Genomic DNA, 27,345 nt, shown 5'->3' with positions numbered 1-27,345 from the left:
TCTATCCGGATCTACTTCATAATTTTTGAACATTATAAATATTGAAGAAGAAAGCACTGAAAAACCAAGACTATGTCATCGTTCACAAGATATCAAGACAATCTGGACATCAAGGCATCAGGACATCAAGATATGAAGACGATCTGGACATCAAGACACCAGGATATCAAGACAACCAGGATATCAAGACAACCAGGACATCGTGACACCAAGACATCAAGACATCAGGACATCAGGACATCAAGACATCAGGACGCCGATAAATTAGGATATCAAGACATCGGGGGAAAAGGTCAGAGGAAGGAAGTGACTAAGAAGGAAGAACTCCAACCAGTCTCATCCAACCGATCTCATCACCAAATTTCCCAAGACATCGGGCTATCCAGACATAAAGACATCCAGACATCAGGATACCAAGACATCAGAACATCGAGATATCAAGACACCAAGACATCATGACATCAAGATATCAGGACATCAAGACACCAGGACGTCAAGACATCAAGACACCAAGACAATCAGTACATAAAGACACTAAGATATCAAGGCAATCTGGACATCAAGGCATTAGGACATCAAGGCATTAGGACACCAAGACATCAGGACACCAAGACATCAAGACAATCAGGACATCAAGACATCAAGACGATCTAGACATCAGGACACCAGGATATCAAGACAACCAGGACATCGTGACACCAAGACATCAAGACATCAGGACACCAAGACATCAGGACATCGATAAATTAGGATATCAGGACATCAGGGGAAAAGTCAGAGGAAGGAAGTGACTAAGAAGGAAGAACTCCAACCAGTCTCATCCAACCAATCTCATCACCAAATTTCCCAAGACATCGGGCTATCCAGACATAACGACATCCAGACATCAGGATACCAAGACATCAGGACATCGAGATATCAAGACACCAAGATATCATGACATCAAGATATCAGGACATCAAGACACTAGGACGTCAAGACACCAAGACAATCAGGACATAAAGACACTAAGATATCAAGGCAATCTGGACATTAAGGCATTAGGACATCAAGGCATTAGGACACCAAGACATCAGGACACCAAGACATCAAGACAATCAGGACATCAAGACATCAAGACGATCTAGACATCAGGACACCAGGATATCAAGACAACCGGGACATCGTGACACCAAGACATCAAGACATCAGGACACCAAGACATCAGGACATCGATAAATTAGGATATCAGGACATCAGGGGAAAAGTCAGAGGAAGGAAGTGACTAAGAAGGAAGAACTCCAACCAGTCTCATCCAACCAATCTCATCACCAAATTTCCCAAGACATCGGGCTATCCAGACATAACGACATCCAGACATCAGGATACCAAGACATCAGGACATCGAGATATCAAGACACCAAGATATCATGACATCAAGATATCAGGACATCAAGACACTAGGACGTCAAGACACCAAGACAATCAGGACATAAAGACACTAAGATATCAAGGCAATCTGGACATCAAGGCATTAGGACATCAAGGCATTAGGACACCAAGACATCAGGACACCAAGACATCAAGACAATCAGGACATCAAGACATCAAGACGATCTAGACATCAGGACACCAGGATATCAAGACAACCAGGACATCGTGACACCAAGACATCAAGACATCAGGACACCAAGACATCAGGACATCGATAAATTAGGATATCAGGACATCAGGGGAAAAGTCAGAGGAAGGAAGTGACTAAGAAGGAAGAACTCCAACCAGTCTCATCCAACCGATCTCATCACCAAATTTCCCAAGACATCGGGTTATCCAGACATAAAGACATCCAGACATCAGGATACCAAGACATCAGGACATCGAGATATCAAGACACCAAGATATCATGACATCAAGATATCAGGACATCAAGACACTAGGACGTCAAGACATCAAGACACCAAGACATCAAGACAATTAGGACATCAAGACACCAAATCACAAGGACACCAAGACATCAAGATTTAGAATGTTAATAGACCAGGACCTCCAGACACCAAGACGTCAGAACTTCGAGACTTGGAGACATCATGACATAAAGACCCTGGTCATCAATACGTAAAGAACTGAGCTTTACAAAAACTGAGGATGAATAATCCCAAACCATTTCTAGTAAAGTTGATATTATGTTTTCTAAGACACAATTTTTCATCAACTTTCCATTCTACTTCAATGTATGACAACTCCTTTACTTTTCTAGTTGGTTGAATACATTGAAAATTGTATGCTTTTCAACATCCAACCAATCTCATCATCCACTTCCCCAAGACATCAGTATGTCCAGACAGCAAGACATCACGACATCGAGACACCAAAACATCAGGACGTCAAGACATCAGGATATCAAGACATCGGGACACCAAGACGTCAGGACGTCAAGACAACCAGGACATCGTGACACCAAGACATCAAGACACCAAGACATCAAGACATCAGGACACCAAGACATCAAGACATCAGGACATCAATAAATTAGGATATCTGGACATCAGGGGAAAAAGTCAGAGGAAGGAAGTGACTAAGGAGGAAGAACTCCAACCAGTCTCATCCAACCGATCTCATCACCCAATTTCCCCAGACATCGGGCTATCCAGACATAAAGACATCCAAACATCAGGATACCAAGACATCAGGACATCGAGATATCAAGACACCAAGACATCATGACATCAAGACATCAGGATATCAGGACATCAGGACACTAGGACGTCAAGACATCAAGACATCAAGACGATCAAGACATCAAGACGATCAGGACATCAAGACATCAAATCACAAGGACAACAAGACATCAAGATTTAGAATATAAATAGACCAGGACCTCAAGACACCAAGACGTCAGAACTTCGAGACTTGGAGACATCATGACATAAAGACCCTGGTCATCAATACATAAAGAACTGAGCTTTACAAAAACTGAGGATGAATAATCCCAAACCATTTCTAGTAAAGTTGATATTATGTTTTCTAAGACATAATTTTTCTTCAACTTTCCATTCTACTTCAATGTATGACAACTCATTTACTTTTCTAGTTGGTTGAATGCATTGAAAAGTGTATGCTTTTCAACAATTAAAATTATCCATACTTTCCCGGACATCTGAGGGTGCTGTTGCTGCGAAGTTATCTAGGGAAGACGTGGTTCTGTGCACAAATGTTTCTGTTCAAATAATTGTGAACCCAAAATTTACCTACTGAAAACATTTCTTAGAGAGGGATTGGTGCTTTGTTATTGTTATGCACATAAACAACAATGAATCAGCAAAAAGAAAAATCTACAGAAAAAAAGACTTTATGTGTGAAAACCAATGTTACATTGGCGCTTTCTCGCTGGGATGACAATACAGTTTTGTGGAAATACTTATTAGCATAAAACTACAAAGGTGGTAAAAAAAACCTTTGAAATAGTGGAACAACTGAGACACATCAGCACAGAAACACGCCCAGGGACTTTGGAGAAAAAATCCAACGAATTTGTACTAGCATTTGAGTATTTCCTATGGTTGCTGTAAAAGACATAGACCTATTAGGTGTCATGAACATTGACAGTCTTGTTGGTCAGGATTTGAGGTGGTTAAGGTTAAAGAACGGAACAAATAATTTGATAAATTGTGAAATTGATCAGCCACTTTTTGCGCTTGTTCAACATTCTGTTCCAATATTTTCAGTTAAGAGCTTTCAACACCGTAAAATTTGCCGTTCGAATTCGCCAATGGCCAGACATAGAAATGTCAGCAAAAATATGAAAACTGTATCGAAATGCTTCCGAATCAACTTTTCTGTTTGTTTGCAATTAGTTTCTATTCTTGTCATGAATCTGTAACTTAGTAATGGAATAAGGAATGTGTAAGAATGATGAATTAAGGATTTAAATATAATATTAAACATGCAAAACTGAATGTTTGTAAAGTTATAGAGTTTGCATTTCTTCTATGTTTTATTTCTGCATATCTCGTCTTTATTCTTATTTCTTTTGGATGTTATTATAAAGAATTTGAAAACAAGGTTTTATAAACAACATAGTTTACGAAACAAAGAACTTGTAAAAGGGTACATAAATTTATATCCTATCATCTTGCCCAAGCTTGCATGCCTTTTTCTGATTCAAAAATTAATTATCAGAAAGTGTGAAAATAAGGAACATAAAATAACTTTTCATCGAACGACACAAACAATGAAAAGATACGTATGAATCAAAGTTTTTCTAGTGATGCCGTAAAAATGAATTAGAATGCATGAAATTCAATGACGAATCAGCCTATAACGTCCGCACATAAATTCACTTTGATTTGGCCACGACAAAATAATTTTATTTGAAGAGTTTGTTTCCAAAATGAGGTATACGGGTTATTCCATGTCAGACCAGTACTCTAGTTTTTAAATGGGGCAAAAGGTCACAGATGTGTGTCAAAGGTCATGCAACCCTTAATTCTCAAAGCCAAATCTTCGCAACATCAATTAAAATAGTATGTTCTGATTACAAAAATACGAAAGACACATAAAAAGAAACAACCTGCGAAACAATAATGAAGCACAAATAGTGGAAGCCAACAATACGCCCTGGTAAAGAAAGCACGAAAAGAAAAAAGAAACTCAAAGCCTTACCTTTCGTTAAACAGGCCAAAAGTTTTGCTCAAACTGAAAGATTACTTATCTTATGCACTTCAGTGAGGCACATCTAAATGCTAAGTGACCAGTCATCTTCAGCTTCGCACATCCATGACCTAAGAATCAAGAGACACCATTTTGAAGAAAAGAAAACAAAATAATAAAAGTGAATCCCACAGGTCAACGAAACAAGAAGACACCAAGAGCCAACGAAACGACGGAACGAACGCGACAAAAACGCATCCACGCGAGTGTACAAAATGTATTTCCATCGGCGATGGCATCGACTGATGCATGATGTCTCCGAAGTTTGCTTCAGTTATTAAAATGCTTCCATTATCCAGTGCCTAGATATCAAAAGACAAAACTCAAGAGAGAGAAAAATCCACATCAAGTTAATTCACTGTCAATTAAACGGCGATAATCAAAACAAACAAAAACCAAATGCAATGACTAATTTAAGCAAAAGGTCACTTACAACAATGCAAAATCCACTGGCTTGAAAACACAATTTAAAGGTTGTCAAATAAGAATGATTACTCTTCAAACAGACGCTTTATTTTAATTTAAAAACAAATCAGTCACAGTCCTATGTCCGGTCATTGTCAGCTTACTCACGGGTTCCAATTTCGGAGCTCAAAAAATAAAAAGTAAACGAGAAAAACATCAGCACCTATCAAAAACTGCGCGAACGACACACGCAGCCACAAAAAATACCATCGAAAACGAACATGGAAAAGAAATAATCAGCTAAAAAAGCGGTATACACGAGCCACGGAATATGGCGTCGAGTATTGCCGGAGAAAAAAAGGAACGAACAAGGATCAATGAGTTTGAAAAGAATGCCTAAAACAGAACTCCATTCACCTTATTTGCAGTTTGTGTTGAGTCGTGTACAGTCCGCTTCCTCCATCGTCAGAATTGTACGTCTGCTCATTAGAGTTTATGATGAAAAATAAACTTGTTTCGCTGGTCGAAAGAAAGAATACAAAAATACGAAAGACACATAAAAAGAAACAACCTGCGAAACAATAATGAAGCACAAATAGTGGAAGCCAACAATACGCCCTGGTAAAGAAAGCACGAAAAGAAAAAAGAAACTCAAAGCCTTACCTTTTGTTAAACAGGCCAAAAGTTTTGCTCAAACTGAAAGATTACTTATCTTATGCACTTCAGTGAGGCACATCTAAATGATAAGTGACCAGTCATCTTCAGCTTCGCACATCCATGACCTAAGAATCAAGAGACACCATTTTGAAGAAAAGAAAACAAAATAATAAAAGTGAATCCCACAGGTCAACGAAACAAGAAGACACCAAGAGCCAACGAAACGACGGAACGAACGCGACAAAAAACGCATCCACGCGAGTGTACAAAATGTATTTCTATCGGCGATGGCATCGACTGATGCATGATGTCTCCGAAATTTGCTTCAGTTATTAAAATGCTTCCATTATCCAGTGCCTAGATATCAAAAGACAAAACTCAAGAGAGAGAAAAATCCACATCAAGTTAATTCTCTGTCAATTAAACGGCGATAATCAAAACAAACAAAAACCAAATGCAATGACTAATTTAAGCAAAAGGTCACTTACAACAATGCAAAACCCACTGGCTTGAAAACACAATTTAAAGGTTGTCAAATAAGAATGATTACTCTTCAAACAGAAGCTTTATTTTAATTTAAAAACAAATCAGTCACAGTCCTATGTCCGGTCATTGTCAGCTTACTCACGGGTTCCAATTTCGGAGCTCAAAAAATAAAAAGTAAACGAGAAAAACATAAGCACATATCAAAAACTGCGCGAACGACACACGCAGCCACAAAAAATACCATCGAAAACGAACATGGAAAAGAAATAATCAGCTAAAAAAGCGGTATACACGAGCCACGGAATATGGCGTCGAGTATTGCCGGAGAAAAAAAAGGAATAAACAACAAGGATCAATGAGTTTGAAAAGAATGCCTAAAACAGAACTCGATTCACCTTATTTGCAGTTTGTGTTGAGTCGTGTACAGTCCGCTTCCTCCATCGTCAGAATTGTACGTCTGCTCATTGGAGCTTATGATGAAAAATAAACTTGTTTTGCTGGTCGAAAGAAAGAATACAAAAATACGAAAGACACATAAAAAGAAACAACCTGCGAAACAATAATGAAGCACAAATAGTGGAAGCAAACAATACGCCCTGGTAAAGAAAGCACGAAAAGAAAAAAGAAACTCAAAGCCTTACCTTTCGTTAAACAGGCCAAAAGTTTTGCTCAAACTGAAAGATTACTTATCTTATGCACTTCAGTGAGGCACATCTAAACGCTAAGTGACCAGTCATCTTCAGCTTCGCACATCCATGACCTAAGAATCAAGAGACACCATTTTGAAGAAAAGAAAACAAAATAATAAAAGTGAATCCCACAGGTCAACGAAACAAGAAGACACCAAGAGCCAACGAAACGACGGAACGAACGCGACAAAAAACGCATCCACGCGAGTGTACAAAATGTATTTCCATCGGCGATGGCATCGACTGATGCATGATGTCTCCGAAATTTGCTTCAGTTATTAAAATGCTTCCATTATCCAGTGCCTAGATATCAAAAGACAAAACTCAAGAGAGAGAAAAATCCACATCAAGTTAATTCACTGTCAATTAAACGGCGATAATCAAAACAAACAAAAACCAAATGCAATGACTAATTTAAGCAAAAGGTCACTTACAACAATGCAAAACCCACTGGCTTGAAAACACAATTTAAAGGTTGTCAAATAAGAATGATTACTCTTCAAACAGAAGCTTTATTTTAATTTAAAAACAAATCAGTCACAGTCCTATGTCCGGTCATTGTCAGCTTACTCACGGGTTCCAATTTCGGAGCTCAAAAAATAAAAAGTAAACGAGAAAAACATAAGCACATATCAAAAACTGCGCGAACGACACACGCAGCCACAAAAAATACCATCGAAAACGAACATGGAAAAGAAATAATCAGCTAAAAAAGCGGTATACACGAGCCACGGAATATGGCGTCGAGTATTGCCGGAGAAAAAAAAGGAATAAACAACAAGGATCAATGAGTTTGAAAAGAATGCCTAAAACAGAACTTGATTCACCTTATTTGCAGTTTGTGTTGAGTCGTGTACAGTCCGCTTCCTCCATCGTCAGAATTGTACGTCTGCTCATTGGAGCTTATGATGAAAAATAAACTTGTTTCGCTGGTCGAAAGAAAGAATAAAAAAATACGAAAGACACATAAAAAGAAACAACCTGCGAAACAATAATGAAGCACAAATAGTGGAAGCAAACAATACGCCCTGGTAAAGAAAGCAGGAAAAGCAAAAAGAAACTCAAAGCCTTACCTTTCGTTAAACAGGCCAAAAGTTTTGCTCAAACTGAAAAATTGCTTATCTTATGCACTTTAGTGAGGCACATCTAAATGCTAAGTGACCAGTCATCTTGAGCTCGCTTCCTTCTTCGCACATCCATGACCTAAGAATTAATAGACACCATCTTGAAGAAAAGAGAACAAAATAATAAAAGTGAATCCCACAGGTCAACGAAACAGGAAGAAACCGAGGGCTGACGAAACGACGGAACAAGCGCGACGGCAAGTACGTGTACGCCCGAGGAACAAAGATCTAGCGCACGAACTGTTTGAAATTGAAAATGTAGCTTTTTTTGGGGGGGGGGAGTCTGACCAGTTTCAATTACATTTTCATTAAACAAATAAAATTAAGCTGACGTTCACTTCAATGTAGCAATTGTCTAGTGGAAGCAATCTAACCAGTGTCTTCAGCTCGATTCCGCCATCCATCCAGAGGTTCCATACATCAATTTTCTGAACATCAAAACACAGACACTAAAGAACAATAGACAATGTGCATTAATTCCACATAAAAAGATTCAAGCTGAATCCAAGGTTTTAAATTTTAGCACAAAAACATCCTCAAGAGCTCGAAAACGACGGTAAAACGACAGTTAAACGACGATGGTTTTAAGTTAAAATCGATTACTTGAACAGTTGTCAAAGAAAACAAAGATAAAAAAGGGACAAGGACAAGAAACGATACAAAATGGAAACTACTAAAGCAGAAAATGTGCAAAAATAAAACAAAACAAAACCCCCAACCAAATACAAAACAGCAACCACCACAACATACAGCAAAACAGAAAGCAAAACAAAATGACAATAAAGAAAGAAATTTGACCAAAGTTGTGTTTACCTATCAGGTTCTGTACGTTTGCTTTTTCCTTTGTCGACCGTTTTCGTCATACAGTCCTGAACATGAAAGAGAAAAAACTAAAAAGAAAGAAACGTTACTTGAAATCAAAATCATGAAACGAAATGCTAGCCATTATAAAGGTACATGCAAGAAACTAAACATTATTTGAAGGATCGAAAGCGAAATAAAAAAACACCGATCACAAACGGGTCACAAAGACACGAATTTATGAATAGTCATTAAAGGGAAACAAGAAGGGATTAAAAACTCACATTTAAGCGGAATGTCCATTCCACTTCATCAGAAACACGTCTAAACTATAATTTTTTTATTCGATAATGTACAAAAATGCGACTAATTGTCGTTTAGTTCGACAGCCCGTGAATCACCAAACCTTCTACATTATATTCTCCCTTTCCGTTTATATGCTGCCCATTTAGCACTTCCTGTATGCACAATAATAATCACATCGGGGTGACGATGTCAAAATCATTTGCAAGAGCCATGAAAAACGGAAAAGGATATTTCATGTTGCTTGTCTTTGTTTGATGTTGTGTATGTAATTAAGATGAGTTTTAGCAAGAAATGTTTCAAAACTGGCATTTGTTTTTTTTTCTGAAAACCTTGAAAACAACAACACTGAAAGTGAGTTTCAGGTGGTCGCACTGAGTAAATATGCTCTCGGCTGTGGTTATAATAAATGAATATGTATTGGATTTCTTCGCTTGTATTTTTAAAGATACTTGTTTACTGGCGATTTCGAATGGCTAAGCTCACGCAGCTGAAAGCTGGACACAGATATGAATGCTTAGATGCACACGTTTAACACCGAGTGACCATTTTTATTACATTCCATGGCTGAATACTGCGATCGGACACTTCACGTCTGAACTATGTATGAAAACGGTTTTTTTTTACATCCATTGTGGTTTATAAGTATTTTGAAACTGGACCTTTTCTTGAACAATGAAATATTTTAAATCGTTTCTTCACATCTGTTGGTGCCATTTCTGTGACGTCAACCAGGGAGGGGGCTATTTATATTGTAACCCCATTTCTGAATGACAATCAAACTGCATTGACACTGCACTGCAATACTCAGTAGAAATTGATTTAAATTGAACAATACAGGTACCCAATGTTGTATACAGAATAAGCTTGCGTGTGCATCAACAAACCGCCCGCATGAGGTGACTACAGTACGGTAATCTATCCGGATCTACTTCATAATTTTTGAACATTATAAATATTGAAGAAGAAAGCACTGAAAAACCAAGACTATGTCATCGTTCACAAGATATCAAGACAATCTGGACATCAAGGCATCAGGACATCAAGATATGAAGACGATCTGGACATCAAGACACCAGGATATCAAGACAACCAGGATATCAAGACAACCAGGACATCGTGACACCAAGACATCAAGACATCAGGACATCAGGACATCAAGACATCAGGACGCCGATAAATTAGGATATCAAGACATCGGGGGAAAAAGTCAGAGGAAGGAAGTGACTAAGAAGGAAGAACTCCAACCAGTCTCATCCAACCGATCTCATCACCAAATTTCCCAAGACATCGGGCTATCCAGACATAAAGACATCCAGACATCAGGATACCAAGACATCAGAACATCGAGATATCAAGACACCAAGACATCATGACATCAAGATATCAGGACATCAAGACACCAGGACATCAAGACATCAAGACACCAAGACAATCAGTACATAAAGACACTAAGATATCAAGGCAATCTGGACATCAAGGCATCAGGACATCAATGCATTAGGACACCAAGACATAAGGACACCAAGACATCAAGACAATCAGGACATCAAGACATCAAGACGATCTGGACATCAGGACACCAGGATATCAAGACAACCAGGACATCGTGACACCAAGACATCAAGACATCAGGACACCAAGACATCAGGACATCGATAAATTAGGATATCAGGACATCAGGGGAAAAGTCAGAGGAAGGAAGTGACTAAGAAGGAAGAACTCCAACCAGTCTCATCCAACCAATCTCATCACCAAATTTCCCAAGACATCGGGCTATCCAGACATAACGACATCCAGACATCAGGATACCAAGACATCAGGACATCGAGATATCAAGACACCAAGATATCATGACATCAAGATATCAGGACATCAAGACACTAGGACGTCAAGACACCAAGACAATCAGGACATAAAGACACTAAGATATCAAGGCAATCTGGACATTAAGGCATTAGGACATCAAGGCATTAGGACACCAAGACATCAGGACACCAAGACATCAAGACAATCAGGACATCAAGACATCAAGACGATCTAGACATCAGGACACCAGGATATCAAGACAACCGGGACATCGTGACACCAAGACATCAAGACATCAGGACACCAAGACATCAGGACATCGATAAATTAGGATATCAGGACATCAGGGGAAAAGTCAGAGGAAGGAAGTGACTAAGAAGGAAGAACTCCAACCAGTCTCATCCAACCAATCTCATCACCAAATTTCCCAAGACATCGGGCTATCCAGACATAAAGACATCCAGACATCAGGATACCAAGACATCAGGACATCGAGATATCAAGACACCAAGATATCATGACATCAAGATATCAGGACATCAAGACACTAGGACGTCAAGACACCAAGACAATCAGGACATAAAGACACTAAGATATCAAGGCAATCTGGACATCAAGGCATTAGGACATCAAGGCATTAGGACACCAAGACATCAGGACACCAAGACATCAAGACAATCAGGACATCAAGACATCAAGACGATCTAGACATCAGGACACCAGGATATCAAGACAACCAGGACATCGTGACACCAAGACATCAAGACATCAGGACACCAAGACATCAGGACATCGATAAATTAGGATATCAGGACATCAGGGGAAAAGTCAGAGGAAGGAAGTGACTAAGAAGGAAGAACTCCAACCAGTCTCATCCAACCGATCTCATCACCCAATTTCCCAAGACATCGGGCTATCCAGACATAAAGACATCCAGACATCAGGATACCAAGACATCAGGACATCGAGATATCAAGACACCAAGATATCATGACATCAAGATATCAGGACATCAAGACACTAGGACGTCAAGACATCAAGACACCAAGACATCAAGACAATTAGGACATCAAGACACCAAATCACAAGGACACCAAGACATCAAGATTTAGAATGTTAATAGACCAGGACCTCCAGACACCAAGACGTCAGAACTTCGAGACTTGGAGACATCATGACATAAAGACCCTGGTCATCAATACGTAAAGAACTGAGCTTTACAAAAACTGAGGATGAATAATCCCAAACCATTTCTAGTAAAGTTGATATTATGTTTTCTAAGACACAATTTTTCATCAACTTTCCATTCTACTTCAATGTATGACAACTCCTTTACTTTTCTAGTTGGTTGAATACATTGAAAATTGTATGCTTTTCAACATCCAACCAATCTCATCATCCACTTCCCCAAGACATCAGTATGTCCAGACAGCAAGACATCACGACATCGAGACACCAAAACATCAGGACGTCAAGACATCAGGATATCAAGACATCGGGACACCAAGACGTCAGGACGTCAAGACAACCAGGACATCGTGACACCAAGACATCAAGACACCAAGACATCAAGACATCAGGACACCAAGACATCAAGACATCAGGACATCAATAAATTAGGATATCTGGACATCAGGGGAAAAAGTCAGAGGAAGGAAGTGACTAAGGAGGAAGAACTCCAACCAGTCTCATCCAACCGATCTCATCACCCAATTTCCCCAGACATCGGGCTATCCAGACATAAAGACATCCAAACATCAGGATACCAAGACATCAGGACATCGAGATATCAAGACACCAAGACATCATGACATCAAGACATCAGGATATCAGGACATCAGGACACTAGGACGTCAAGACATCAAGACATCAAGACGATCAAGACATCAAGACGATCAGGACATCAAGACATCAAATCACAAGGACAACAAGACATCAAGATTTAGAATATAAATAGACCAGGACCTCAAGACACCAAGACGTCAGAACTTCGAGACTTGGAGACATCATGACATAAAGACCCTGGTCATCAATACATAAAGAACTGAGCTTTACAAAAACTGAGGATGAATAATCCCAAACCATTTCTAGTAAAGTTGATATTATGTTTTCTAAGACATAATTTTTCTTCAACTTTCCATTCTACTTCAATGTATGACAACTCATTTACTTTTCTAGTTGGTTGAATGCATTGAAAAGTGTATGCTTTTCAACAATTAAAATTATCCATACTTTCCCGGACATCTGAGGGTGCTGTTGCTGCGAAGTTATCTAGGGAAGACGTGGTTCTGTGCACAAATGTTTCTGTTCAAATAATTGTGAACCCAAAATTTACCTACTGAAAACATTTCTTAGAGAGGGATTGGTGCTTTGTTATTGTTATGCACATAAACAACAATGAATCAGCAAAAAGAAAAATCTACAGAAAAAAAGACTTTATGTGTGAAAACCAATGTTACATTGGCGCTTTCTCGCTGGGATGACAATACAGTTTTGTGGAAATACTTATTAGCATAAAACTACAAAGGTGGTAAAAAAAACCTTTGAAATAGTGGAACAACTGAGACACATCAGCACAGAAACACGCCCAGGGACTTTGGAGAAAAAATCCAACGAATTTGTACTAGCATTTGAGTATTTCCTATGGTTGCTGTAAAAGACATAGACCTATTAGGTGTCATGAACATTGACAGTCTTGTTGGTCAGGATTTGAGGTGGTTAAGGTTAAAGAACGGAACAAATAATTTGATAAATTGTGAAATTGATCAGCCACTTTTTGCGCTTGTTCAACATTCTGTTCCAATATTTTCAGTTAAGAGCTTTCAACACCGTAAAATTTGCCGTTCGAATTCGCCAATGGCCAGACATAGAAATGTCAGCAAAAATATGAAAACTGTATCGAAATGCTTCCGAATCAACTTTTCTGTTTGTTTGCAATTAGTTTCTATTCTTGTCATGAATCTGTAACTTAGTAATGGAATAAGGAATGTGTAAGAATGATGAATTAAGGATTTAAATATAATATTAAACATGCAAAACTGAATGTTTGTAAAGTTATAGAGTTTGCATTTCTTCTATGTTTTATTTCTGCATATCTCGTCTTTATTCTTATTTCTTTTGGATGTTATTATAAAGAATTTGAAAACAAGGTTTTATAAACAACATAGTTTACGAAACAAAGAACTTGTAAAAGGGTACATAAATTTATATCCTATCATCTTGCCCAAGCTTGCATGCCTTTTTTCTGATTCAAAAATTAATTATCAGAAAGTGTGAAAATAAGGAACATAAAATAACTTTTCATCGAACGACACAAACAATGAAAAGATACGTATGAATCAAAGTTTTTCTAGTGATGCCGTAAAAATGAATTAGAATGCATGAAATTCAATGACGAATCAGCCTATAACGTCCGTACATAAATTCACTTTGATTTGGCCACGACAAAATAATTTTATTTGAAGAGTTTGTTTCCAAAATGAGGTATACGGGTTATTCCATGTCAGACCAGTACTCTAGTTTTTAAATGGGGCAAAAGGTCACAGATGTGTGTCAAAGGTCATGCAACCCTTAATTCTCAAAGCCAAATCTTCGCAACATCAATTAAAATAGTATGTTCTGATTATTTTGAGAAAAAATGCATATATTGATGAAAAATGAGATGGTGTTTCAGTTTTACTAAAAGGGTGGATTTCTACGTGAAAACTGCCTACTTTATTGATCTCTACCCTGACCACATGGAAGGGCAATTTCTGCTAATAATTGGTATGTATCTATTATTCACTGATGTGTTGGTATGCTCGGACATGGGATGACCTATATCCATTTGAAAAACGTGCATTTTTTCACAGTTATGAAAGATTGAAGAATTAAACAGTGAGTAGTTATCTTCAAGCTTCTGTTTCACTATTTTGACTCATTAGAGTTGTGTTTGGCTGTCTAAGAGATGCAGAAACTAGCTGTAGGCAACTGAGAGAAGGTAGGATTCTGAAAGGTATATCAATTTTGGCGCTTATCGCATTTTGGAAATAAGCTCTTTGTTTATTTTATAACAAATTTAACAAGTGAAACGGTTATAAATCATATCAAGTACAATTACGTTCATCAAAATACCATCAAGCAGTGCCCAAATGATCGACTTTGATGAATTAGTGCAACATTGCTGTGGTATGGGAGTAGTATTGTAGGGCCTGTAAACCGTGACTTTAAATGATTAGTTAGGCCTACATGGTGAAACCATGGAGGAAGGACACAGAAGGAGTTTGAACTGCCCGGGCTATAACATCTGGCCGATTACCACTTTCTGGCATGCCCGGTATGTCCATAGCCAGAGCGCAGCCCACGCCTGCTACCCACCACTTGTTTTGCAACCATAAGCTCCCGTTGTACCCCATGATCGTCGCCGCAATTTTTCGTTGGTAATCTGCATCCCTGAAACGTTGTGTACTGCAGTATAGGAAGTTGAATATTCATGCCATCGTTGGTGCTTGATATGAACCGACAACATCATCAAATGTAGTGTTTGCGCAGTTGCTTTTTTTAGGCTGTATACCCAAAGTGTTCATGTGCAGTTGTTGCCCTTATCGAACGCTTTCTTCTGGACTTCTTTTAGGAATAAATAGTCAAGCTGTTTGTAAGATTTTGTGTTTTGTTTGAACCATTTTTATTATGGCATTTGTACAAAGGCGTATTTTATGAGATTTCACGATCACTCCTTGTGATGAAATAGCGCATTTTGTTGCTAATGAACTAAGCTTTCCAGAAGTAGTGAACATTTCTTGGCCAGTCTTAGCCAAATTCGCTCCAAGTCTTTGACACTGATGTATATTGGACGGAGGAAACTAGAATTTTGCATGGATAATGAAACTGTGTCAAAATTTGAAAAGTTTATTTATGATGGCAAAAGTAGGTCTAATATCAGGAATTTTTCTCTCTGTTTCTTGGTCACATCGACAGTTTGTATTTAATTGCAAGCAAAAAAACTACAAGTTTTGCCAGGATATTACTGGCCCCGCTTGTCTGGCTAAGATGCAGGCAGCAATAAGGCATTTTGGGAATGTTTTCTATTATTCGTAAGACTCGGCGGCGACCATCATTGGACGCTTTGAAGTGCCTGAGTTACAACTCCATCTGTGTCATTCCCCCATGCTCCATGGTGAAACAGTCAAGTTTTAATATGTCCCTGTTACTGCGTACGATTAAATTACGTAAACGCCTCTACGTATTAGCAAATCGTGAACAAAATGTCGCCAGCCAGAGTCTGGGGTGTCGTCAGAATTCGTATAGCCTATGGGTGGGTGCACATCCGATGCCGTCGACCAATTTATGACACTCGGCAACATTTTCTTCAGGCAAAACTAACAAAATAATGCACAAAATATCTGAACACAACTGCCTACTCCTCCCGCACTCATAACGGCACAGTCATAGGGGATTATTCACCGCCCTGCGAAATGTTAGCACTACTTACGGGAACACGACACCGTCAGGTCTCCATTTCTTGTGATAGCCACATCTCTGACGCTCAACCTGTCTTCGCGACTCCATCCCCTATTCTGGTTAGCATAGCATGGCGTATCCCAGCGATCCACGCTACTATACGCTACTCATTCACGCAATCACCTGTTCGCTAGCGCAGGCTGCGCACTGGGCATTCTAGGTGAAAGAGTGTGATTGTCTTCGAAAACGCGCTGCTTCTTCAACGAAAACAATGTGGCTGTTGCCAGGCAAATTTGAGTCCAATCCTCTATACTCGGTCAACGTTTCATTGTGGAAACTCCTATTCAGACTAGGCCAGTACCCTTGAAAGAATTTTTAAGAAATTCTTATGTCAATGCTACCGGGGCTATTTGCAAAGGGGTTCACCTGAGGAGAATATACTTAATATCTGGGTTGTGTAAAATGATACCTGTGCACGAAACTCGTCTTATCTCATTGAAACTCATTTTTAAACTTAAGCTCGCCACACCTCCATCAGCAATATCTTTTGTTAGGCTGAAATCCAATGCTGAGGACAAATCCATCAAAGTTTCAAAGGATCACTGGATGCTTATGGATGTGTTAGCTGAAAAAACAAACAAAGAAAGCAGAACCAGGTCAACAATAAATTGCATCATTTTCTAGTAAGGATGCATCAGAGGTTAATTCTAAGGTTGCTTGAAATCAGGCTGCAAGAGTTCATTCACAAATTAATTGTTTCAGGGTTTGGGTAATCTTAATGTTCCTGGCATACTTAAAAACATCTTTGATAAAATACATTAATGGAGTTTTCCAATTAATCATATAAGTTTAGAAAAACTTGACAAAAAGCAGAGGGGTGGCCATAGGTTGGTACGTTACTGGAATATGCACTACCAAGTGCTTGTATTGTGAATAAGCACTCTGAAGTTACCTGCACATGAAAGTGTTTTTATGCTATAAGCGTATACATGTACAGTATATGATTGCTATATGAACGCGAAGGCTAAATTCTGTCTTTCGTGATCCAACTTGAATGTTAAAGACGGGAATCAGAAAATGTGCATGCAAGACCATGTACAAACATATGGAGGATGTACATGTACATGTGCGTGCACAAACACACCTGTATACAAACATGCATGCCACATGCTCCTCTGAGGTCCATGGTTTCAAAGAAGCGTCGATCTTATAGGTGAATGTAGATTCAGGAAATTTACGATTACATTTTCTTGGAGAAACTTAACCAAATCGCAAAAATAGGGGTGTCTCAAATTCCATTTTTTTAAAATCTTCTTCAGATGAAATGAAAAATATGATACAATAAAGCCAGGTTCTGTTCATATATAGAGAAGATGTCTGTACGGTATTAGTAGATATTCTATCTTCAGATTTCATTAAATTTGCTTAGGAAAAGTGCGTTAACACTTTTTAAATAACTTCGTTGCTATGTGTAACTAGCGAATTCAAGCGCATGCGCACTAACTAAATGGCCACCATGAACATACGTGCATGGAATGAGAAATTCCGCCCGAATTTATTTTCCTTTTTCGTCTACGGGCAATCATGTTAGTATTTTGAGCCCTCAAATTGGAAGACTTCATGTTAACTCACCGTGTCCTGATGGCAAGTGCTGTAGTGGTCATCATACCTTTGACAATTACCATCTTGCTTCGGCAACTTCAACTGAAGGATGTATGCCTCCTTGCGAAAAACACATTAATTGCGAAGGGAATGTGACACCAATGGGACTTCATAGAAAGGCTTTCAACTAACAAACTGAACGTCTGAGTTCAGCAATTTTGAATTGCCTACAGGCTAACCCGCTAGAGCTGGCCTATCTGAACTGAAAAATGTTGACACACCTTTTTCTTTTTTTTTTACGGGGATGACAGCGGGGCGACTGGGCTCCTTTCTTTTTGTTTCTTCGTACCCTCAGGCTCACCGCGGGGTTTGATGGCCCGGGATTAGATTAGTTCAATTTTTGTTATATCAGGTGACTTAATTGTCCAGACTTCATTGTGATACCTATAATTTGGGTAATTGTATGAAAGTTGGTGAATGGACTGAAGCTGTACGACTGTAATTTGTACCCGCATCAACGGTTTGCAACTTCACATCCATGTTTGCCATGCGTAAAAAGGCTCATTGAGTGGATTGCGTTTTGAAGTGAAGTTGCAGTGCCATGATCAGTGCCGGAATACGGACGATTCACAACAGTGCGCCTCCAAGAGTTTGCAACACGTTGACCAATCACAACGCGCGAAATTTGTCGACCCTTTCCAAACGTGTCGACAAATCTCGTGCACTGTGATTGGCCCACGCAATGCAAACTCTTGGAGGAGGCGAACATGTATTGTGAAACGCCTGTATTGAACTCGGACCACAACTGAAATAACACGAAGGCCTATGAAAGTTTGCGCAGTTGTCAAGTCGTCTTAGTCAAGTTTGTTTTCATTACAAAGCTGCAGATAATTTCAAGATTCGAGCCGGCCGCGTCTTTCGATCGCTTTGCATTTGCGTCTGACTGAGGTATTAAACCATTATCATTAGACAGAAAAGATCAAACAGCAAGCTATAGGACCAACAAGCCAATTTAAAACAATTAAGTCAGAAAAGCAGCCAAATTCATGAAAACAATATAAGACAATAGTGCGATGGGACTAAATCTGACATTGAATGTTTTGTTTGAAAAAGTAAAGGTATAGTTTCCTGACGCTAGCTGCCGAAGCTAGCTAGCTAGCTGTAAGTAAGCAAAACTATGGCTGTCGTTGGTGCCCAGCTGAGATATAAGCCGTGTGAATTATTGGCTAACGAAGGTTACCAACTTACCACTGCATATGATACGAAGGCCTGCAGCCGGCGACGCACAGATGAGGTCACGACATACATTTATGTACGGCTGCTTGTTCATGTCGTTCAGTTTCGTTTCGCGGTCCTGGTACTTACACTTATCTCTCTACACAATGCAGTGTCATATAATTGTGATTAGATTGCATGTGAATAGACATTTTTATCCTATTTTACAAGTAAAACCTGTTTTTTTAAGGACGAGGGTAAAATAGTGTTTGGCCAGTCAGACAATCGACGGCTGCGAAATCTTTGTCAGAGACAGGTAGGCCCGTGCAGAGGCCTCACTGTCATCCCAGATGTCGCAACAAGAGCAACAACAACTGTCCAACATGTCAAAATTAGCAGGTAGGATCCACCTTATTGTTTCTCTTCTTGCTTCAAAAGCTACCCCGCCGGGGAGTAATTGCAGAATAACCTGCCACTCGAAAATGACCCCCTTGAAATTGTAAGCTACGATGTCGAAGTGGATGTCCAAGTGGAACGCAGACCAAGCTGCAAAATCAAATGGGTGCTGTTGCAAACAAGCAAAGGTAACTAAAATGGGATTCCATGTGGGGATGCATAGTCAATGAATGCACGCTGAATGAATGGTGATAGGAGAAATAAATTCTGAGTTCAAACCAAGTACTCCGCAGCCGGCTATGATGTTGCAACGGTGGCGATCCTTAAGCAAGGCAACGCCGACTGACTGGGTGTGAGCGGTCAAGCGTGACATTTTAGCCTGCTACAATGTAGAAGAGGTGGGTGGCGGGGTATTCTGCAATTGTGCCCCCCCCGGAAAGAATGCCATATCCTGCAGTGACCATGCATGGTGACCAACAACACAGCCATCTGAAAGCATGGAGGTGCTGAAAGCAATAACAGTGAAACAAAAAAAAATTTAAAAAGTAACATTTTGCAGTAAAAATTAATGAGGTAGACCCTAGGCCTTTTCACTTAGAAAAGACATACAATTGCTCGGATGGTTGGATAGGGTTATGCACATGGAGTCAAGTGACATAGTATATGGAATGCTTTCTGCTTTGGAACACAAGATTTGGAATGTGAAGGTTATCATTTAGGTTAAGTTTTGTTGTTTGATTTGGTTTGCAGAATTGTGGCAGTCTTACAGTCAAGCCATTGCTGCTTATACCAACCAAACCCCACAGTCGGGTCCTCAGTCGGGCACCCAGGCTCCAAATGTCAATGTGGCATCCTCCCCAAACAGTAATGCCGCTGCTGCAGCAGCAGTTGCTGCTGCCCAATACTATGGCACCAGTGGAGGGGCATCTTCATCCATGCTGGGCACATCAGGGAACAATCCCTCTGCTGCACCACCTGCCTCCAATCTCCCGTATGCTGAGTTCTATGCCCAAATGGAGAAGTATTACTCTGCATGTGCCAGCTACACACAAGGTCAAGCTGCGGCATCCTACAATAGTGGAAGTTACACTCAGCAGTCAAGTGGTAGTGGAAGCACTCACTACTCGTCAGGCCCTCTGAGTCAGCAGAACACTGGATACAGTGCCAGCACTTGGCGGGGGCGAGGAGGGGAACGTGGCCGAAGTTGGGGGCGTGGCCAGAGGGGCAGCTTTGGCAGGGGCTGGCGCCAGTACAGTGATCACTGGTCACCTAGCAGTCAGAATTCTGCCCCGCCCACAGGCCAGGACACATTAAAGGCCAACCCAGAAGATGTCTTTGACTGGTGGGTGGCACCAGCGACGAACAGCGAGCCGACCATAGGGCCAGTTGGGGGCCACTTCAGTGGCCGGGATGACCGTGGTGGACATCCCCGCCAGCATGATGTCCACAGGGATGACCACCGTCCCCACGATGTGCGCAAAGATGACCACCACAGTGACCGGTATCGGAATGTTAGGGAAGGGGACCGGTCAAGGTGGAGTCCTCATGGTGGAAAATCACCAAGGGCTCGATGGGAGGACGACCGCACCTTACGCGGTGGCTCAAGTACCAACAAGACTCGGTCTTCCCTCCCGGAGCACCCAAGTCACACGCCACCCAAACGAATCGCAGAGTCCATCAACTTTCGGAGCATCAACCCCCACATGCCAGCTAACGTGGAAAGCCTGGTGCAGCAGCAGATCCAGCTGATGATGTCGCCCCTCCTGGCCAAAACAGCCCCCCCACTCCCCCCGAGACAGTTCACCGTTCCACCGATAATCAGGGATAAGCAGACAGAGCAGCCACAATCCGAGCCATCCCATTCGACTGGTGGGAAAGACAATCTTGACTCCAGGGGAGTCAAAGGGGACCAGAAGAGGGACAGCACCGAAGCTGGCTTGAAGGCTACTACCGAAAGGTCATCCAGGTCCCGTTCTAGGTCACCAGTGAGATCAAAATTGAAGGTGAGCTCTAAACAGCAACTGTCGAAGCTATGGACTTTATGACCCTACTTTATGTACCAGTACCTTTGTCTTTTCTGAGTGGTTGATCCTTGGCAACAAACAGTGTGATAGAGAGTACCGATGTAAATATGTCATGCGCATATTGAGCCAGTTTAACATTGAGTGTCTCGTACAAGGCTATTTTGGCGTGTGCGCGATAGTCTGTCCCATCAGCGCCGACTCACGCGCTGTGTTCCTGAAATGAACACTGAACTGGCTTATTAGTGTGTAAAGGGCATCAGTGCGAGAACTAATGTGTGAACCAATACGGGTGTGCACTCCATTCATTTGCACTACACTTTTGGTTCAAATGACTTCATGCTTTGTTCTATGGTCTTTATTGCACTCTGCATTGCACTGCTCTAATTCTGTGTATTTCCCTAGTTTTTTTCTGCAAATTCATGTCCCACGCTGATCATCAGGTGTGTTTAAATGTGCACACGCTTATTACACAGGCCCCCTTTTTAATCCTTTTTTGTGTACAGAGCACATAATTCCATCTTTACTGCGCATCCAGTTTGCTTGAAGATAAATTCATCATCATACGTGCACATGTGGAATATTAAATAATGTAGTGCATCTGTGGCCCACATACCATGAGGCCAAAAGCACCTGTGTCACACATATGGGACGCAGGTGGACTGCATTATTTAGTAATCCCACTAACTCTCATGTAATAAGTAGTATTGTTAAATAAGATATAGTGTATTCATTTGTTCAAAACTTGTTGCATGCCTACAAAAATCATTGCTGGACAGGACTACTACATGTTTTACATACATGTACGCACAGTATGGTTATTATTTGGAGCCACATTGTCAATTGTGCTGGGTTGTCCCAGTGATGATGGTTTTGGTCATGTGATGATGACTGCTTTATCATGAAGAGCTCCAATTAAACACTCGGGTTTCAAGCTTTCTGGTTAGATTCTGTTTAGTTCTGCAGAGTGTCAAGGAAAAAAGTACCATGATATCAGTTGTAGACACTGTTGAATTATGGTGGGCTCTGATTAAAAAACAGTAAGCTTTGTCTTTGATCAGGATGAGGAAAAAGAGGAGGCAGGTGGAGAAGGTGAAAAGAAAGTAAAACAGGACCGAGAAGAAGCTGATGGGGAACAGAAGGATGCAGTGGGGTCCGAAGACACCATGGACACTGCCAACGGTGGGTACTAGTTGTACTATGGGGTAGAGTATAAATCATGATTCATATGGTTAGAATCATTTGGGGAGGTGACAGGTGGAATGTCCCATTGAAAGCTCTATCACTTTGGGAATTATTCTTACACCTCTTGAAATGGAATATTCTATCTGCAACTTTGTGAAATCACTCTTGCCACGGAACGGGGTACTCTGGTTTTGCGGGCAGCCCTACTGCTTATTGGGATGAATGATGTATAAGCAACAATCAACTTTTTGATAAAAAGTAAGAATTCCGAACAAAAACAAACTCTGTAGGTAAGAGGAATATCCACTGGTTGATGCCGCTGCGCTCCTCAGCATGTCAACTGGTATTTTAGTTCCAGGTTATATGCAAATACAGTACTTTGTCATACTGACGTGTACCTTTCTTGTTGGATTGAAACTTACTTCATAGAACTTGATTATAAAAAGTTTATATTCTCATTTCCACAGCACTGTACCGCCAATCCTTTCTCTTATACAGTATCCTTCATACATACTTCCAAGATGCATGATGCTTCATATTGTCACAAAAGTAGTCACATAGTTGGCAACCACTGTTGCAGCTTGCTGAAAGAAATGAACTCACCATATCAAGGGTTCAACCGCACTAGGAATGATCCGTGGTGACACGTAGCTGGCCACCAATGTTCAAGCTGTGAATTCTCTGAGGCAATATGATTGCACTGTACTTTAGGGACTTTGCCTTTATTAAATAGCTATCAACAATTCAATATGCCGTTGTTGTCACATTCCTTCCTCCCAGCCAAGTTAAATAAGCCAACAATTCTGACAGAAGACGTTCCCTGTCAGTCACCCGAGAGTGGCAACAAGGACAATAAGGAACAACCTGTTGAGAGCGGGCTTGAGGGTTACGATTCCTCCAAGAAATATGGTAAACCATAGAAACTTTGTTAATATTTACCAAACTTTTAAGATGTACGTACAGAGTAAGTTGAGAATGGTCGCTTAGTGTGTGGCTCAGCAACCGGCTGTTCTGTATTTGTACATTTGCAAAAAAATAACAATAACTGTTAATCCTTTGCAGTTTTTGTTTAGCTTTCTTTTTTTTTAACACCATCTTAGCTGTCAGCCACGTGTTGAGTTTCTCAATGTCTCAAAGAAATGCTTTGTGCTGAGAAAAAAGCACTCATGACCCACTGAATGTATTTGCAGCAAGCGGAGTTACTTTCTAATTAAATGAGCCCTTAAATTGCAATTGAAGTACCATATTGTATGTGGATTGAATCGTCAAGCAGACAGCTGATGACCTGTGCTAGCCACTCTCTGGCATTCTGCTCATAAGATAGTTGCTCTTTTTTGCACTAAATGATACTTCCCTGTACTCATTTATCCCCCTTTACGCTGTTTTCATCAGGTGAAGAATACATTCGTGAGGTGACTGCTTTCCAGTGTTTCTTGTGTGGACGTCGTTTCTGGCAGCAGGATGAGGTGGAACATCACTGTCGGAGCCAGGGCCACTTCACCAACTATCAGGTAAAAGAATGCTTGCTTGAAGCATTTCACTTGAAGGACATGACAGAGATCTCCAGTTTTCCACTTTTGGAGGAGTAGTTACCACTGCAGACAGTTGTACGAAAGACATCATTCAAGAGTGAAAATAGGCAGCAGCGTGCTGTCTTCTGAGATTCCATTGGTTGATTTGCTCCTTCCCTAGAGTCTGGCCTCGTCTGAATGACTTGGCTGTGGTTTTAAATTGCGCACAGTTCTATTGTGATTGCAGCCACAACCACAAGATTGTGATTCCAAGCCGCAGGGAGGTAATTCGGATATGGCTTAAGATTGGCTAACACGTACAGAGGGCAGACACGGCATACTGTACCAACATGTGCACATTCAAATGTTGGAATTGATGCCAGGCCGGAGATCTTGACAGCTTAAAAACTGTCATGATGCACTGGTCAGACAATGGCTTTTGGGTTTAATAGTTTTGGACATGACATGAATGTTTGAAGCTCACCCACACAGCATTCACTTCTACTGAGAGTTATTGCTTACCAAGATTAATTACTCACCTGATGCAGAGGGAAACCAGTGAAGTAGAGTGATGGGTACCTGTGAATCTCCAAAGATGAGTTTAGTCAAGCCAACTGTTTCCCATATTTGGCTTTCATATGACATGCTGATTCTGGACTTAACACATTTTGCCATAAAAGTAGAAATCACCTCTTTTTTCCTAGATCCAACAGAAATGCAAACTGAACCTAGATGAGGACGAAGATGACAGCAATGACAAATGAGATCACGAGAGTAGTGGTCCTCACCAGGAGTCCTCACCAGGAGTCCTCGCCAGTGTTGGTAAGAGCTCCACTCCTCTACACCTTCCGGAGGGCTGGGAAGTCCACTGCTTTGCAGTTAACCACCAGAAGACTTGAACAAGTCCAAGAGATCGGACTCACTGTCACTGCAATCAAGTAGCCGATAAACTGTCTGTCATATCTCGGTATATGATGTCACTTATTCTTGCACTTTGGATTGCACATTGTGACATGGATTAATTTTTTCAGCGAGTGCAAGGGAACAATTCTTGCCTTTTTAAGCAAATATGAAGGTATTACGTGCTTCAAGCCAAAGGCACCCAACTTTTAAAAAATATTTATTGAAGGAGACATTGGTGCTTACGTTATTTGGAACGGACATTGCAGTTGAAGCACACATTCTGAGCATAATTACTGTGCTTTTTATTACTTAAAGTCAGAGCCTTGGTCTGGAAAATTCTCTTGGTCTCGGCATCTGCCTAGAAGATAGTAATATCTGTGTCTACAATGCAGCTCTTCTGTGATCTTGAAATTCAGGTCTGACCTCATCACGACTCTATAGAACTGTGTCTTCTCATTTCACTGTTTAATAAAGCTACAAACAGTGACAAAATGTCAATACGTGTGATTGTTGTTGATCTAAAAAAATATTCCTAGCATGTGGGTGGCTGTTAAATTGTGTTATTTTGATGGTCAGGAAAAGTGGTATTCAAAAATTCAGAAACAGTGCCACTCCTTTGTAGTAAAATATGCCATTACAAGTTCTAAACAAGGACATCACTGGCACACATTAAATTGGGCAATTTAGACTGAATAGATTTGTTCCCTTTGAGAATAAACTTAAAGAAAGGATATTAATTCAATAAGTTTGACATGAATTTCTGTAATGACATCACGACACCAAAAAGTAATTTGTGTACAGGGTTGAGAAAATGGAACAACTCAATCATCTTCATGTGAAAACAAAAACCTTTCTGTGTAGTCTTAGAATTACTTTCATATGTTTCCTTGTGTCAGTATTTCAGCGTACATGGAATTGTAAATATGTGTGGCTGATTTTTTTTCCTTTTCTGTGGTTGCATTTCTCACTCCAGTTTTACCTTATCAGTCCATTAAGAATTACTGCAAGGAGTGTTCCCTAAATCCTAAAAAAAATATTAACAGTATTCGGGTCATTTATGATCTGATATATGCAAACAGTTATGGGCGGGAACAGTATCGGTAGAGGGTGGATGAATTGTAGAATTTTTGCCCTCCTTGATGAATATATTACTAAGTAAAGAAAGATAGAGTAACATGCGCCCTTTCAGATGCCACCGAGATTGCCGTGATGCAAAAGCACACGTGACAGTACTATGGATATTGGGTGAATGAGCTTTACAGCCCCCCTTTCATCATCAGAATGTCACAGAAACGTAATCTCTTAGAGTTGCTTAGTGGGAGATATTGCAAGTTTTTTTGTGTGCTCAGCCAAGTAATTGGTAGGGAACGAGTTACAGTCTACATGGCATGTCGTTTTGTGAGTAGTGCAATGATTTATTTTGTCATTAAACTGTAAACAGTATGGTATGTTTCTCTTTGTGATCATTTTCAAAAGGATGAAAGCTGTGAAATTAATGTCATCAGCAACTAAACAGGCCTGCAGTCACATTTGTAATGCACATTGTCAATTCCTTCAGGAGTTGTGCACTGCACTATTGGGCAGCCTGGGTGCTCTGAACCGTGATACAGGTGCATTGTGTGCATATTAAACAGCACTACTGCTGAGTGGCATTTGTTCTTCAAAATCCTATGGCAGAAATATGTTTTTTCAGTCGTTTGTGAAAAACAAAAACAAACACCCCCCCCCAAAAAAATAAGTGTGAAACTGCTGCAAAGTGAAATGGGAAGGAGGGAAGAGAAAAACACAACTGCTGCATTTCAAGTGTGGGCATTTCTTTGTTTTATGCTTGTTAGAAAACTGAGAAAGAGTTCAGTTCATCCACATTGTGAATCCAAACTGCCCCTCATTTTGAGACATCCGACATCCCAAACACCTAAAATGCCTCTAAAACTAGTTGTGTTTTAGAGAGGGGGAAACCTTGTACAGAATGGGGCAAGTGATTTACAACATGAAAGAAACAAAGTAAAGCAATGACTTCATTTTACAGAACACACTTCAGATGCAAGCATGGTCTGTGATGCAAGGGTGTCATGGGGTAGGAGGATGCTAGCAACCTCCTTGGGGAAAA

General features: G+C 40.3%; 1 protein-coding gene and 2 long non-coding RNA genes across 4 annotated transcripts; 1 reads left to right on the top strand and 2 right to left on the bottom strand.

The window, feature by feature from the left end:
* Positions 1-754: 754 nt before the first annotated feature.
* Positions 755-5,796, bottom strand: LOC147797464 (uncharacterized). The gene is made up of 2 exons (XR_015427194.1): positions 5,512-5,796; positions 755-4,760 (listed from the first exon to the last, which is right to left on the bottom strand). It is a non-coding gene; the product is annotated as an uncharacterized LOC147797464 (long non-coding RNA).
* A 5,029-nt stretch (positions 5,797-10,825) lies between these two features.
* LOC110988581 (uncharacterized) lies at positions 10,826-17,016 on the bottom strand. The gene is made up of 2 exons (XR_002599461.2): positions 16,434-17,016; positions 10,826-13,267 (listed from the first exon to the last, which is right to left on the bottom strand). It is a non-coding gene; the product is annotated as an uncharacterized LOC110988581 (long non-coding RNA).
* A 2,258-nt stretch (positions 17,017-19,274) lies between these two features.
* On the top strand, positions 19,275-26,901 carry LOC110988566 (uncharacterized). Of its 2 annotated transcripts, none has more exons than XM_022252221.2 (6): positions 19,275-19,618; positions 20,366-21,618; positions 22,698-22,818; positions 23,602-23,730; positions 24,214-24,332; positions 25,037-26,901. In XM_022252221.2, the coding sequence occupies exons 1-6, from the start codon at positions 19,570-19,572 to the stop codon at positions 25,094-25,096; spliced, it is 1,731 nt and encodes a 576-aa protein (XP_022107913.1). In that variant the 5' UTR covers positions 19,275-19,569; the 3' UTR covers positions 25,097-26,901. The 2 variants fall into 2 exon arrangements, with proteins under 2 accessions (XP_022107913.1, XP_086999641.1); XM_087143515.1 differs by lacking the exon at positions 19,275-19,618 and adding an exon at positions 19,647-19,803.
* The last annotated feature ends 444 nt before the right edge of the window (positions 26,902-27,345 follow it).

This window comes from Acanthaster planci, linkage group LG11 (assembly GCF_054643075.1).
Source record: "Acanthaster planci isolate LZ-2023a linkage group LG11, COTS_SCS, whole genome shotgun sequence".
NCBI classification, from domain to species: domain Eukaryota; kingdom Metazoa; phylum Echinodermata; class Asteroidea; order Valvatida; family Acanthasteridae; genus Acanthaster; species Acanthaster planci.
This window is presented reverse-complemented; position numbering and strand designations above follow the sequence as displayed.

Excerpts from the sequence above, each read along its gene's own strand:
- LOC110988566 (XM_022252221.2), top strand. The coding sequence starts at position 19,570 with ATGTCGCAACAAGAGCAACAACAACTGTCCAACATGTCAAAATTAGCA. Across the intron at positions 22,819-23,601 it reads CACCATGGACACTGCCAACG|CCAAGTTAAATAAGCCAACA; the intron begins GTGGGTACTAGT and ends CCTTCCTCCCAG. Across the intron at positions 23,731-24,213 it reads CGATTCCTCCAAGAAATATG|GTGAAGAATACATTCGTGAG; the intron begins GTAAACCATAGA and ends TGTTTTCATCAG.